The following is a 16,204-nucleotide window of genomic DNA, read 5'->3' as shown; positions in this document are numbered from 1 at the left end:
TCCTATGCTTATGATTTCTAATTTACTAGGTGGACATTCTATAGGATGACAAGGGATTGAAATCATATTTGCTTAAAGTAGACATCCTTATAGGATGACAAGGGATTGAAATCATATTTGCTTAAAGGATGACAAGGGATTGAAATAATATTTTCAATTTACTAGGTGGACATCCTTATAGGATGACAAGGAGGAGTTAGGACAAAGTTAAACCCGGTTGAAGGCAAGGTATTCAAATCATATTTGCTTAAAGTATAAAGCACCTAAACGTGTAGGCCTAAGGTTATGTTTGAAAAGTTCAAGGTAGCCATGATGGGGTCATCAATTTTTTTGGTGATGATAAAACATGGGGATTCAGGCTTAGGGAGGGTTCTCTTGGTTGCCATTTCTTGAAAAGTTAACTATTATACAATTAGGTATATTAAAGGTAACAATCTAGGAGGGGTGAAAGTTACAAAGAAACTCCAAGGAATATTTGAAACATGTAGTATATGACAAAGTTTAGTTTAGGGTAAAAAGGCTGATAAATTTATTAATCAATTAAGCTTATGGTTCCTTATGCCAATTAGGAGAAGAGAAAGTAATCCCACCCTTGTGAAAAAATAATCAATCCCAAAGAAGAGATGAAACAGTGAAGGGCCATTCCAAATTAGCATCCTCCCATAATGATGAACTATGATGGAGATGAAATCTAGGTAAAGGTAAGGGGACAAGTTATAGTCATATCAACAAGGTAACTATACACTATGGTGAAATCCAAAGAGAGTTATAATGAGATCAATTGCAATCTAGCTCTTTTCTGGACACTCAAGCTAATAGGAAAGGAAGCCAACATTTTGGCTTTAGAAATAAGAAGAATAATTTTGGATTTAATCAAATTGCATATAGTAATCATTAACATTGCAAAATATTATCAATTGAATGTAACTTCTGTGATTGTGAGGAGAATCGTTAGCCGCCCAACCTAGGTTCAAATTTCACTTTGTAACATGTTGTTTTATTGCTTTTGATATATTAATGGTGTAAATTATATTATTAATAGCTTTATATATATAGTCATTTGAGTTTAGCCTCGGTGGTTGGGCAGAATAATTGTCTTCCCCATCTAGGTTTAAGTCTCGTATGTTGACATGTTTACACTTTGGAATATAGTAACTTGTGGTGTTCTTAAGTGAGTCTATACTAAGGGTTGGCCTAGTATCAAGAACTTATCTCTTGCGAGAGGGAAGTTGACTTTCATCCCCAGGCGGTACCCAGTGCCGATTTTTTTTAGGTGTACATATTTTTTCTTTCTTTCTATGGTTCACGGACTTCGAAGATTGATGACCGCTATGTCCACAAAATATTTGTACAAGTTAGATCTACTTGAACGGATCACTTCGTGCCAACTCAACTATAGAGCTTGACCCCGAGGATGTCAAGAGAACTGAATCCGTGTCATATCAATAGTAAAAGTGCTTTAATGACGAGGACACGACCAATTAATCTAACCCTTAGAGATTTTTTAAATATCTATATTTACATATAAATATAGATAAAATATTATAAATATTACAATAATTTTAGTTATATTTATTATTATGACTATTTAAATATACATATCTTTTAAAGTAATGCGAGGAAATGAATAGTTCTTATATAATGGAAAATGAGAGGATAAGACACTTAACCCCATATATATATATAAAGTTAAAAATAAAATATTATAAGCATTACAGTAACTTTGATTATAGGTTTTTTTTTAATTGCTATTTAAATTTGCAAGTCCTTTAAAGTAGTGCGAGGAAATAAATATTTTATATAATGGAAAAAATTTGAGATTAAGACACTTAGCCTTATACAATGTTAAGTCAATGTAATGTAACAAATTGTAAAGCTTCTAGACAATTACGTTACGAATGCCAAGCAATCGAGAGAGGATGTTTGATGTAACATTGATTATGATGCTTTGAAGCTTAATGCGACATAAAGTTGAAGGCATGTGAAGGGTTGTGTTATCAGGAACCCTTTTATATTTGAGAACCAAAGATGCTTTTGCGAGTACTTTTTACATTGCAGAGGTTTATTGTACTAACATGAAAATTTGACTTATCAACCTACCCTACACTTCAAAGTTGATCTATACAAAAACAATACCACATATAAAAATGCTTAACTTTATAGCTCCTTTATTACTTCTTATATTTAGTTTTTTACATATTTTTGTTGTTGTTGTTGTTTACCGTGTTATATTTAAGGTTTTGTAATTTTTAAAATATATTTATGTTGTTTTATTTTTATAGTAGAGGAATTATGGAAAGAGTATAACTTTTGAGTTGAAAGGTTTGTTCTACAGTTTAATATGATGTGTAATTTTGTTCATCCATCATTAAAATTGAAATTTTACTCATATTAACTTAAATAAAAATTTTAAAAATAAAACAATTAAATAACTATACAAAATATTTAAATAATATTGATTCATAAAAAATTTTACATGTAAAAAATAAAATCCCTCTCTTACTAAATCTATATTTAAAATAAATTTATATTAATATTAAATAATATTAATGTAATAAATATTTAATTCAAAATTCACTCTAAACCTTTTAAGAACCAAAAAAGACCTTGTTATTGTGGAGTTTAATTCTCTAAAATTTAAAGTTACTTTGAATAGTGAATCACATGCCTCTCAAAAATGTCGCATTTATATGTATTCACTTGTATCATAGATCATATAAACACTTTGCTTTACACATTGTAAGAGATTTTCAAAATTTTCATTATTTTAGGGTAATATGACTACCCGAGCCTCTGATTAAGGTGGTAAGAAGGATTTAATTGATCTCCTAAATTACTCTCATTTAAGTTCTCTTTAAAAGCATGCTATCGCCTTTTTTATTCAAAAGCAACCAGACCGAATTAAGGTCCTCCATTCTAGATTAAACATATAACATTAAATATAAGGTAATTTTATTGATTAGTTTTATTGATTTAACAAACATTACCTATATAGGAATGTATGATACTTTTAGATTGAGAATGATGAATCTAACTTATTAAAAATAGTTGATACAATTAAAATTTTAAGAACTCACACACTTACATTTCATGATAATTTGGAAGTTATGGAAGCATTACTTCCAATACTCTTCTTTAATGTTTACATAGAAAATATTGCAAACACATATTACAACAACAAGAATAATTTTTGTCTGACTAGTCTTCATCAGCATTCACATCCACTCATGAGCATTCACATCCACTTTAGTGTTTATAGTATTGATCTTAGGGTTTATATACCTTGGGTTTATAATATTAATCCATTAGGTTTAATATTACTCCCTTGGGTTTATTAATCTAAAGGTTCACATTATTGTTTAATTATATTATTTAATATTATTTAATTATTTAATATTATTTACTTTTATTTACTATTTTTTAATTTTAAATTATTTAATACCATTTGATTATTTAATAAAAATATTAATTGATATTAGTAGTAATATTAATTAGTAATAATGGTCTTAATAATAATAATAATTTAATAATAACAATAAATTTTTTTTTTTGTAAGCTGTGGTGTTTCTCTTTCTATTACTCGATCAAAAGAACATTACATCATATCATAATCAGTCTTTGCCCGCCCTCTAGGGGAAACCGGGTCGTAACTCCATCTATAGTTTTTAAAAGCAGCCCAAAAATAGAAGGCTCGCAGTCTGGTTGTCTGAGCTAGATAAACTATACAATCATGAGCCTTACTAAAACTATGTCTAAAACTACTGCTCTGTACTGCATGCTTTTTCCTATCTATAACAGGTGCAAAGCCAAAACCACAAAAATTACTACAGTTGCTAAACATATCTCATATCATTCTCTGTCGCCATCAGGTTGCTGAGCTGCTTCTTCCGCAGGGGCTGGGAGAACTCGATTCAGCAGCTGCTGGATAGCCTCCAGCTTCTCATCCTGTTTGATCATTGCTACGCGCAGAAAGGCCAGTTCGCAGCGGATGTCGGGACCCCCCTTAGCCAGATTGACCATTTCTTTTGCCACCTGCTCCATCGCTTTGGCCATGAGGCCCTTCATGACCCAGTAGATGTGGAGCGACTGCTTAAATAAGGACATGCGCCCTCTTGTGTGCCCCGGGTCAGGGATAAGGAATTCCCATTCCCCCATCTCCTCGTCAGATTGATCCTGGATCAATTCTTCTTCCAGGTGCTGTATGAGTCTGCGGACTGCAGGTTTGGCGTTGCGGTTGAAAGCCTTTTCGGCTAATAATAACAATAATTAATTTAAAATGATTATAATAATTTTTAATTAACAATAATTAAAAATTATTATAATCATTTTAAAATAATTTTTGTTATTACTAAATAGTTATTTTTATTAAGATTATTATTATTAATCAATACTACTATAGAGATTGTATTTCCAATTAATTACAACATTAACTTAATATGTGATTAATCCGAAAGACAACCTCTATTGATATGGATCACAAAAGTCTAAGATCAAGAATTAATACTATTCCTATTATTAATTAATAATATTATTAAATAATTAAATAATATAAAAAATAAAAAATAAAATATTAATTAACATAAATTAATAATTCAGAATCACTGGCTAACTGTGGTTTTCTGCTCTGACGTTGAACATGTAACTATGTTTTACTGCTTCTTCTAGTCTAGGTGTTCTATATTTTGTCCCCCGAGCCATCTCTGGGAGTCCTGGTAAGGGTACTATTCTGAATTATGGATATTATGTCTACAAGTCTCCAAGGAGCCTCGTTTTATTTGTGTTCTTAGTTATAGTCCTCGGTTTCAAAAGTCTAGTTCTTGGGGATCCTTCATTTCTCCCTTACATGCTCTCAGCCATTTGAATTGTTGCCATTTTGGGGTCGGTGTTTCGTGAGATTGCTCTCAGTTCGCTTGGGTGGTAGTTGTTTGCATCTGTGGGTTAGTGGGCTACTGGGCAGTGTCTTTTCTAGGAAGATGTTGGATTTCTTGGAAGTCCCTCCCAGTCTATCTCTAAACCTTCCTTAGTGTGGTTTCTATCAATTATAAGACCAACAGGTCATATTATTCTTTTGGTGTTTGTTCTCATCTCTATTCTAGCAGGAGTTTTGAGGGGTGCTCGAAGGCCCTATCATTCAACCCTTTTGTTGTGCAAGCAATGACACGCCAAAGAGGGAGGCTTCGCCATGGGGGTGGAAACCACTTCAATGTAGGTTGCCCGACTCATAATCTAGAACTCTACTAGCTTGGAATGTAAGGGCGAAGTGGCGCATTATCTAGCTCGTATCATGGATTCAACTTCCATTGACTCCATAACAGAGAAACTACGAGATATACAGATCAATATGGACATCATTCATGTTCACAAGTATGAAGACCACAATGAATTAGTTGCATATATGAATGAAATACAATTTAGCTAGAATGAGATATTTAAACAACTTGATAGCCTTCTTCGGAGCCATCACAGAACGAATGACCACCTCCACAACCTGGAAGCCTGGGTGGAACATATTAATTTTCATATGCATGAACGTGTTGGTTATTTTGCAGCTCCCCCTGTATTCCCTCCCCATCGCCCTCCTTGATATGCTGCTATTAGTTTCTGTGATCTTTTTGTCTCCCTTAAGCACTGTATGGCTTCTAAGCCTGGTGAAAATAATGCATGTAAAGACTTATCTATGGCATCCTTCGGTCCCCAAGTCCAACAAGTCTAGTCAGAATGAGGAAAATGGGGTCATTCAGACATATTTTGTAATCCATGTGTTTATGGAAATCTAATGAAAGAAATTTTACTCAGAGAATTAAAAAAAAAAAAAATCATATTTTTTAATAGTTTTTTTGTAATATTATTTTTATTATTATATATTTATCAATTGTAGATACAAATGAAGCCTTCAGTGTATATCAACTAAATTGGTATTTTTAATGTGGTTATGCTAGTTTAATTGTGTGTGTGTGTGTGTGTGTGTGTATATATAAAATTGATAAAATGATGTTTTGTGATTTTAGTAATAATACTGAAAAAATGGCAATTAACTAGCTTAGATCTAATTTAATTTTGAATCTACAATGCTGAGAGGATCAATTTTTTTTCATTTTAAAAGATATTAAAATATTTGATCCTGTTGGCACTTGGTAGATCCAGAGTTAAGATGGATCTAGGATAGTTTAATTATAATTATTATTAATACTTTTTTTCTTAAGTCAAAATATTTACATAACATAATCTAACATTACATAACATCTTCTATACCTACCTAGAGAACACCTATAAAGACAAAAAATGTAAAAAATTAATGAAAAAATTACAAAAAATCGAAAATATTTAGATATGTAACTACCTGACCCCTAACCACATACATAAAAATACAAACAAATAAAAAATCCAAATCATAACAGGTTTAAAATACACCCTTAATAGTCACAATGATGATAAAGAATCATAATTACATTATGCGACTCTTCTAGGGTTTCTAGGGTTCCAAGGAAGTTTTTGAATCCTTGTCGTCAAATCTTTTTGCTTCCTAGTTACGGAAGTTGTAGTCTACCTTGAAGGTGAAATATGGTTGATTGGGCACATGTTATCTCCCCTTGGGGGAGGGGGGTCAGCCCCCTCCTTCAAGAACATTGTAACTGGTGCTCATCGTCCTACTTCTGGTTCGTTTGGTAGCACATGGAAACATAAAGGAAAGAAAGTGGACTTGCCATCTTTGGGAGCACAATGGCAGTCTAGAATGAGGGAATGGTTCCTCCCAAAGGCGGCCAAAAATCCCTGTGTAGTGATCCCCAATCACCGTCTGGAACAATCCCAACAATACATGCAAGATCATGCAATAATATGCAAATTTATGTGTATTTTTCCTAAGGTGTCTAATATCCTCAGATGGATCCAACTCAAATGGCAACCAAAAGCTCCAATCGATCTTCGCTTAAGAACAAAGGGTTTCTTCACTGTGATATTTGATGATTTGGAAGACTAGAAGAGAGTTCTGGACAACGACCCTTACTTCATGAATAGTGTGGGGCTATTCATGAGACATTGGGAACCCTACTATAATCTGAAGAAGGAAAAATTCCTGACAATGCCTATTTGGGTCAGGGTATTCTCTCTACTAGACGATTTCTCGGAGATGGACATCTTAGAATCGATTTGCAATTACATTGGTAATTTTTTTCAAGCCTATAATATCATCAAACGCTGAAGGTTTTCATCTTACACCATAATTTGTGTCTACATGAACATTTCCCAACCCTTGCCAGAATCTGTGGACATTGAATACCATGATGAAGTTTGGTCCCAACTGCTGGACTATGAGCATGTCTCGTTCAAATGCAGAATTTATCACAAATATTGGCATATTTTATGTGATTTCCCTTAGTGACAGAAAGAGGCTCCCACCTGTCAAATAAATACTCCCCAAGATGGCTTCCAAGAGGTGTCAATTCAGTGTTCTCCATCAAACATATGTCCTCCAAACCATGCTCTGTCGCTCCCCCCATCGGCAACCTCAACCCACCCAACCGGGAATAAATTTTTAGTTCTCATCAAACCAGTGGATAATGACAAAACAAAAGAGCCATAAATTACAAGCCAACCTCAATCAACAATGGAAGTGGAAACAGGTTGTGAAAAACCTATAGAAAAAGACGATGTAAAAGGAAATCTCTAGAGGAGCTTTCGACTAGCAAGGAGATTCAATGGGTCCTTGCTCAAGATCATGAGGCCCTAGTGCACCAAGTCAAAATGGATCAGATAAATTCTAACGAGCAGATATTGTTATCTCTTCTGAAAAATTGGGCTAAGGCTAGATTTGAAGATATTCCCCAAGATCTACTGGATGAATTTCACCAGATCTATAAGGAATTGGAATAGCATCAAGCTCTTTTGGAACCTTCCCCACACTTGGCCTTGACGATCTATGACGAGGACACATATTCTAGGCATGCTTAGTCTAGTTCGGGGTCCGAGAAAAGAAACAAGGGTAGAAAAGATACCAGTCAAGTGATTAGAGAAGCTGGAGCAATCTTATTTAACTCATGATAAGCCATGTCCTCATAGATTATTACCAATTCTCCTTACCTCCTCCTTAATGAAAGTATTCTCTTGGAATATAAGGGGCCTCGTCACAAAAGGTAAGTTGAGGTGCTTAAGAGATATAATTCAACACGATAATCTGGATATCATTATTTTGCAAGAAACCAAGGTGACACATGAGAAGTTAAGTGAAATCATGAGAATAAGTTGTCCCTTGATAGAATGTATAGTGCTAGATGCCAAGGGAAGTGCAGGAGGTATGGGAATTATCTGGAACACCCTATCTATCTCCCTTGGGTCTTAGATATCCTTCCCCAACTCTCTGTCAGAAAAATTTGAATGTATTGGTTCCTTAGTGAAGGTCTAGATAACACAGTTTTATGGCCCTACTCTCCCGAGGGCAAAGTCAGGTTTCCTTAGTAGTTTACAAAAGTTAAGAGAAATTCTGGGTGAGGACAATTGGATCCTTGCGGGAGATTTCAACATGATCAAGGAATTGGGCGAAAGGAAAGGAGGAGTTTTCCAACTGGATCCTATTTCTCATTCCTTTCAGGAAACTATTCAATATCTCAAAGTAGAAGACATAGATTTCATTAATGGCATCTTCACATGGAACAATCGTCGAGAGGGTAAGCACCAGATTGCATCATGTCTGGATCGCTTCCTCATCTCGGATGATATCCTCCAACAAGATCTTTATCTTCAAGATTCTATTCTTCCATGCTTGGGATCAGAACATTGGCCCATCTATCTGGAAATTGACCTGAGAATGGCCCCAAGGAATAGGCATTTATGCTTTGAGGCGTTTTAGCTTGAAAGGCCCGATTTCATAGAAAAGTTAGAGGAATGGTGGAAGGATATCATGGTATCAGGGCGAGGTCACATGGAAACTTTCTAGATGAAGTTGAAGGAGCTCAAGAAAAGGATAAAAGCTTGGAATCATTCCGATTTTGGTAGCATTCACAAATAAAATAGGAAACTGGAGGAGGAAATGCGGTCAATCCAACTGAGGGTTATCCTAGAAGGCTAGACGGAGACTCATGTGGGAGAGGAGGGTCAGGTACTAAACTCTCTTGAGAAAAGAAGCAAATAGGAGGAAATCCTGTGGAGACAAAAATCGAGGGTGCAATGGCTTAGAGAGGGTGAGCGCAACACAAAGTTCCTCCATAGAATTAGGTTAAAGCATCAACGTGTTAATCATATATTATCCCTTAATGGCTCAGGAGGACAACGACTTGTCCATCACGAGGAAATTTCAGAGGATTTTATCTCCCATTTCTACTCTCTATTCACAGAACCAAGGGTGGAGAGAATCAAATCGATCTCTAGAGCTAGATAATGTATCCCTCAATTAATTATGGTGGATCACAATGACGCCCTCATGAGGGAGATCTCCTTTTTAGAAGTAGAAGAGGCTATGCGTGCTCTCCCTTCAAATAAAGCTCTGGGTTCTGATGGATCCAACTCATATTTATTTAAAGTTGGTTAGCACTTCCTTGGGCCAAAAATCCATGAATTGGTTGACGAATCCCATCGAACCCAAAGAATCTAGTCAAGACTTAATGACACCTTCCTCATGGTCATTCCAAAGAATTTTTTTGTGTTAGACCCAAATCGATTCATACCAATTTCGCTTTTGAATGTCATATACAAGATAATTCCAGGAATTGTAGCCCAACATCTCAAACCCCTAATGAAATATATCATCGGACTTGAGAAAATATGTTTTGTTGAGGGCTGACACATTATGGATGGTATTATTATTGCTCACGAGGTAATGCATTCTCTAAAATCATCCAAAACCACAGTTATGCTTATTAAACTTGATATGTCTAAAGCTTGTGACCCTTTGAGTTGGAATTATCTCATTTCTATTCTTGATGCTTTTGGTTTCTCTCATTCATGGATAACTTGGGTGAAATGATTGATTGAGACACTGTTATATTTAATGGTTCTCCATCTCGACTTTTTCAAGGTTCAAGGGGCCTGAGACAAGGGGAACCTCTCTCCCCGTTCCTTTTCATTATTACAGTTGAGGGACTAGGTAGACTCATTAAATCAACCTCCAAGTCTAGGCATCTCTAAGGCCCGAGGTTATCTTCAGAGGCTCCTCCTCTGTCACACCAGCAATTCGTTGATGATAACATGCTATATGGAAATCCAACTTTAAGGGAATCTAGGAAATTTGGTATCCTTCTTGAGGAGTTCCAGCAAGCTTCGGGCACAATCATTAATGGATAAAAATCAGATATTTTATTTTTCAACAACAATCCCAGGGTTCAAAGGCATTTGGTTAGGACCATTAATTTACGCATCCATTCAGTTCCAAGAACTTATCTTGGAATTACCTTAGTATCTAACTGCCTAAGATTAAATTGTTGGAAATATCTTTTGAATCACATTGACCAGAAGTGTTCTAGCTGGTCCTTTAGGGTTATGAACTCGACTAGTAGATTAATTCTCTTGAAGGTAGTTTTGCAGGCTTTCCTAGTCTATTAGCTTTTAGCCCTTCCATCCCCACAAAGTATTTATAAGGACATTATTACCAAATTTCATAGATTTCTCTGGTTGTAAGTGCAAAATGGTAGGAAATGGTCTCTGGTGGCCTGGGAGAAACTATGCAAGTGAAACACCCATGGTGGCCTTGGCCTGAAAGATCCGGAGATATTATCAAAATTTCTAGGTGCCAAGTTATGGTGGAGATGGTTGCAAGGTGGCCAGGAAATTTAGAAGACCTCTGGTCTCACAAATATGGCTCGATCAACATTCTCGACCCTTTGTCTGAACATCAACACTTGTCGAGTGGCTCTTCTATCTGGAACATGGAAAAAGAAAATAGGGATATTATTCAGGAGCATAGCATCTGGGAAGTTAGGAATGGCTATCAGGCCACATTTTGGGAGGAGGTCTGGATGCAACACCCCAAGCTCAGTCAAGAAGAGCACCTCAGGGATATTCAGATATTCACCTCTCAACTAGGAGCAGTGTGAGTTCAAGGCTTTTGGCAAGATAACAATGAGTCGTCAAAATGGAAAGTGTGTAAATCTCAAGCGCACTGGCTGAATCATGACCCCCCTTTGGACTTGGAGGCTTTGTCCTTGATCCTCTTGCAACACCCGATATTAAATAATCGAGAGTTAGATAAACTCAATTGGTGTCAACTACCTCGGGGTATGTACTCTCTTAAGGAAGCATTTTACGTTCTCTCCACCTCAGTGGATTTGGTGCCAGATCTTGTATGGAAAATGATTTCATACTCAGGGCTTTGGCCAAAAGTATATTTTTTCCTTTGGCTTATTGTTCATGGCAAACTTCTCGCTTGGGATAAGCCCGTGAAAAAGGAATTTGTAGTCCTTCCCACTGTCCTCTTTGTGCTAGCGAGGAGGAAACAAAGAACCATCTTCTCAGTTTTTGCTTTGTGGCAGTGGACCTTTGGAATCAAATAGTAACATTTTTCGAGGTTGTTGATCAGTTTGAGAGTAGTCTAAGAGAATAATTGGAATTATGGCACTAGAAGCTCTTCAAGAATCCCATAGTAAACAGAGCATGGTGTATCTCTCAAATCTTCATCCTTTGGAATTTATGGAAAACCATGAAATGAGTAGTGTTTCACTTAGAGATCATCAGGACCAATTAGGTTTAGGAATTGACAAAGCGCAATATCAAAGAATCCATCATAGTCAATCACTGGTCAGAAGACGATTGCAAATTTGAGGGTCGAGAGAGTGTCATCCTTAAGGAGTTAGCTCTTAGTCCATATTTAATTGTCTCTAGGTTCGCTCACGTTCTCATCATGAAGGGAAGATCGAATGATACTTTTATCTAACCTCTGCCTAATTTCTTTAAGTTAAACTTCGATGGAGCATCTAAGGGATACCTTAAACAGGTTGGTTTCGGGGGCTAGATTTGGAATGACATGGGGAAGGTGGTGAAAATCTTCATGGCTTTGTGCAGTACTACCACCAATAATGTCGTTGAATTTCTAGCACTTCAGAAAGGTCTCCAACTTGTCGCTGAGATGGGCCTAGCTAATCTGCTGGTCTCTGGAGACTCTCAAATAACAGTCTCTATCCTCCAGAAGTTGGAGGTTGGAAACTATTGGTGAGAGATTCCATTCCCATTTATCTTCCTTTCATTATGTAGTCACAAAACATGTGAGAAGATAGGGGAATTAGGTAACCGACAAGCTTGCTAATTGGGGAAGTGATAAACAAAGTCATGAACTTCTCCATGATTTGCCTTTCAATTCTTGAACCATTCATCTTGATGAGTTCTACCAGATATTGGTTAAAGAGGAGGGTTCCCCAATAAGGGTGAAAAGGTCTGATACATGCTCGACATGTGTGCAATGAAAGTTAACATTCGACAAATGGGAAGGAGGATAGATTGACTGTCCTCCTATTACGTAAGGTGCAAGGTGAGAGGATCAGTGCGGCATGCGAGACTTCATTCATCCTCCATGGGAATGTGTGCTTGTAAGGAAATATGGTTAATGGTGAACACTAAGGCTATGGAATGTTATATTGTGTTAGTAGTGTGGAGGCTGGTTGATTTTGGCCTGAGCAGTGTTAGTCTGTCTAGGTTCTTTGGCTCTCGGGTAGTCTCGAAGTGGTGGAGAAAACGGTGTCGTCAGTTTCTCCACCATGAATGGATAGAAAAAGCCACAATTCTTGTGAATATTAAATTTTTTAATGATTTTTTTTTAAGTATTTAGATGATATATATATATATATATATATATATATATATATATATATATATATATATAGAACAAGTTGATAAAGATGATTAAATTTTAAAATATAGTATTATAAAGTATAAATTATTTAACTATATATATATAGTTGTAAGTCCATGTGGTGTAGTTTAATTGATAATTGTTTTGTTATGAAGTAATATAAAAAACATGAGATTTAAAGTTAAAATCTTTTTAAATTAAACTAAAAAAAATGAATGGTAAAATTTTTAAAATAAAATAAATTAAAATATACCCTATTTATTATTTTTTAAATATCTAAATATAGAACAAACAAATATGAATGGTAAAGTTTTTAAAATAAAATAAATTAAAATATACCGTATATTACTATTTTTTAAATATCGGCATATAGAACAAACAAATAAATATGATAAATTTAAAAATAAATTAAGATAAAGTATTTCACATTTAACTTTTCAATTATTATTATATAAACAAATGAGTTGTAAATTTTTCAATAGAATATATTAAAATATAAAATATATAACTGGTTAATAATTATTATCTTCTTAAAAGTATCTACACCATATATACCGGATTAATAAGATTAATATAGAACAAACAAATAAAGATACCAAAGTTAATAATATTGTAAGATAAAGTATAAATAATTTAACTTTTTAAAGTATTGTTATTAGCATTTTTAAAATATCTACATAATTGAAATTGCGTTAAGTCTATGGAATTTGAGGCTTATTTGAATGATGGGAAGAGTTGTTTAGAAAGTTATGGAAATTTTTGTTATATTTAGAAAAAATTTTGCAAGGATTTTTTAAATCCAAGTTATAATTGTCTAATTTTAAAATTAGAAATTTTAGATGTTTTTTATGGTGTTAATCTATTTCCACCATAAAAATATTATTCAAACACTGCCACTACCAAAAAAAAATTCAATTTTTTACCGAAATTCCGATGGATAAAATTAAATTCTATTAAGCTATATAAACCTGGAAAATTTACAATCCAAATAAAATATAAAGTAATTATTGAGCGGTTACCCACTTCCATTCGGCCATTTCAATTCACATTCGACCGACGCCCAAGGAATGACTCCAGTCGCTCGTGTTCGTGCGGCTCCCCTCATTTGCAAACCATGTAAACTCCCCTCTGCTACTGCACGAAGCTTCCAGTTCCGATTCCATTTCCTTGGTACCTGACATCAATGGCCCATCTATTTCTTCAAGGGCCAGCAATGCCTCTAACATTGAGGGCCTTGACAGATCCTTCCGGTGCGCGCACTGCAGTGCCAACAATAAAACTTTCTCTATTGTTTTCATGTCTCCCGAATTCCGAATCGTGATGTCGATAACCTCTTCAGCCCGGTTCTTCTGCGTCATGTCGACCACCCAGTCCGATATAAGAGAGTGTTCCAGAACACCACCACTCGAATCCAGAGCCCTCCGACCCGTTATGAGCTCCAGCAGTATGATGCCGAAGCTGAATACATCGCTTTTGTTGGTCAGATGGCCGTAGAGAGCGTATTCCGGAGCCACATAACCGAGCGTCCCAACAGTCCTGGTGCTGTAATGGGTTTTATCCTCTTCTTCTTTCTTCAACTTGGCCATTCCGAAGTCTGCGACAAGAGCATTCAGATGGGAGTCCAGCAGCACATTTGCAGCCTTCACGTCCCTGTGAATGATGGCCGGCTTTGCGAACTCGTGCAGATAAGTTAGCCCCCTGGCTATGCCCACTGCAATTTTGTAGCGCTCCGGCCATGACAGGCATGTTGATCTTTTGGAATTGAAGAGGCAGTCAGCCAGACTGCCGTTTTCCATTAAATCAGAAACCAGAAGCTGCTCGCTAATCTCTCCGGCTTCGTTGAATTCGACGCAGTAGCCTCTGAGAGGAAGCAGGTTGCGGTGCTTAATACTGCCGATGACACGCATTTCGTGGCCGAAATCGGCCCCTCCGTTGATCTTTGTGGAGTTCTTTAATCTCTTCACGGCTATCCGCGATCCGTTTGGCAGCGTCCCTCGGTAAACGGTGCTGAAACCTCCTTGGCCGATCACGTTGGACGCCGCAAAATTCGCAGTGGAATCTCTGATCTCCGACAGGCTAAAGAACGTCAGCCCCGTGCTTGAGCTCAACAATTCGTATCTCTGCATCGATTTCATCTGTTTTGATTTCCAGAGACGGGACTTTCGGCGGTTTAAATACACACAAATGCTCGACAGCAGGAGAAGAATTGCTACGACAGGGATAGCAGCCAGGAAATACGATTTCGTGACTGTTTTTTTTACCTCCATTGCCAACGCCGTTAAATTCTGTAGGCTCAGAAGACAGTAAGCGGCATCAGGGCCGATACCGTTGTAGCTATTGATGCCTCCTCCCACATAGATCATCACAAACAATGGGCAATTTGATTTACCTCCAGATTCTTCATTCAGTGAATGAAGTGCCACTGCCATGGCGCTCAAGCATTGATTGCACTGAAAATCTCCAGCACCAGATCCGTTGCAGTTCAACTTCATGCCGGACGAATCTACCCTGGCTTCGAAGGTGCTTAGATTGTCAATACCGAGGCAGGTGCCTGAATCCGAGACGAAACTTTCAGACCTGACGTTGCAGCTATTGAATAGTTCGGCTCCTATCCCCGCCCGTGCTTCCAGTTGCCTCTGAAATTCGTTTAAACATACTGTTGCCGTGTGGTTGGAGGGAAGGAGGAATGAACGGGTGGTGTGCATCCATGAAAAGTAAAAGATTTTGATTAGATCGGCGATGCCTTGGCAGCAGTGAGATTTGTCTGGCCCAGAACATTGTTGAAGCATCCATGGATGAGCCACAAGCTCTGCGCTAATGTTCAGCGGACAATATGCTCCGAATTCTCCAACTTCAGCTCCGGATGAAATCTTCAATGCCTCCGACTGAATTGATGCCAAAGTAAGCAAAAACGTAAAACAGAACAGCAAGCTCTGCTGCATGATAGCTTTCCTGTAATTGATTGTAACAGAGAAAATCGTAACAACAGATTAAACTAATATGCCGTTTGTCTGTTTTGCTGTAAGTGGCCTGTAATTAATAATTGATAAATCGGTTGATGCCAACAGCTCACCATTCAACAGCATGCTTCGAGATTTGATTGGCATGTGGAAAATGTGGTCCGAAATTCCAAGCTGTGACCACAAAGATCTTATACAACCTGTGGAGGAATTGATTCTCTGCTGCAGCCTTATGACCAGAGTGTAGGAGAGGTATTGCAAATTGTTTTTCACAAATTTGTTAGGTTGCTTTAGCAACTTGTCATTTTATGGGCTTGGTTCGTGTCGAAAGTGGTTTGGTGGGTTTGTTAGGCCAGAGCTAACGAGCTTGCTATACGGCATTAAATGTTGGTTTAGCTGCATGTTTTATAATGCGAGTTTTATAACACGATAACACACCCGGTGAGCAGATAAATAAAAAATTAATGGCGAT

General features: G+C 36.6%; 1 protein-coding gene across 1 annotated transcript; it reads right to left on the bottom strand.

Moving 5' to 3' along the window:
* Nucleotides 1-13,813: 13,813 nt before the first annotated feature.
* Nucleotides 13,814-15,714, bottom strand: LOC149139338 (putative LRR receptor-like serine/threonine-protein kinase RKF3). Its single transcript, XM_089450684.1, has one exon. The coding sequence runs from the start codon at nucleotides 15,712-15,714 to the stop codon at nucleotides 13,816-13,818; it is 1,899 nt and encodes a 632-aa protein (XP_089306810.1). The 3' UTR covers nucleotides 13,814-13,815.
* Between the last annotated feature and the right edge of the window lie 490 nt (nucleotides 15,715-16,204).

This window comes from Pinus tabuliformis, chromosome X (assembly GCF_031772625.1).
Source record: "Pinus tabuliformis cultivar Carrire ecotype Pingquan chromosome X, CPIR1, whole genome shotgun sequence".
NCBI classification, from domain to species: domain Eukaryota; kingdom Viridiplantae; phylum Streptophyta; class Pinopsida; order Pinales; family Pinaceae; genus Pinus; species Pinus tabuliformis.
Note: the sequence above shows the minus strand (reverse complement) of the source record. Positions and strands in the feature narration are given on the sequence as shown.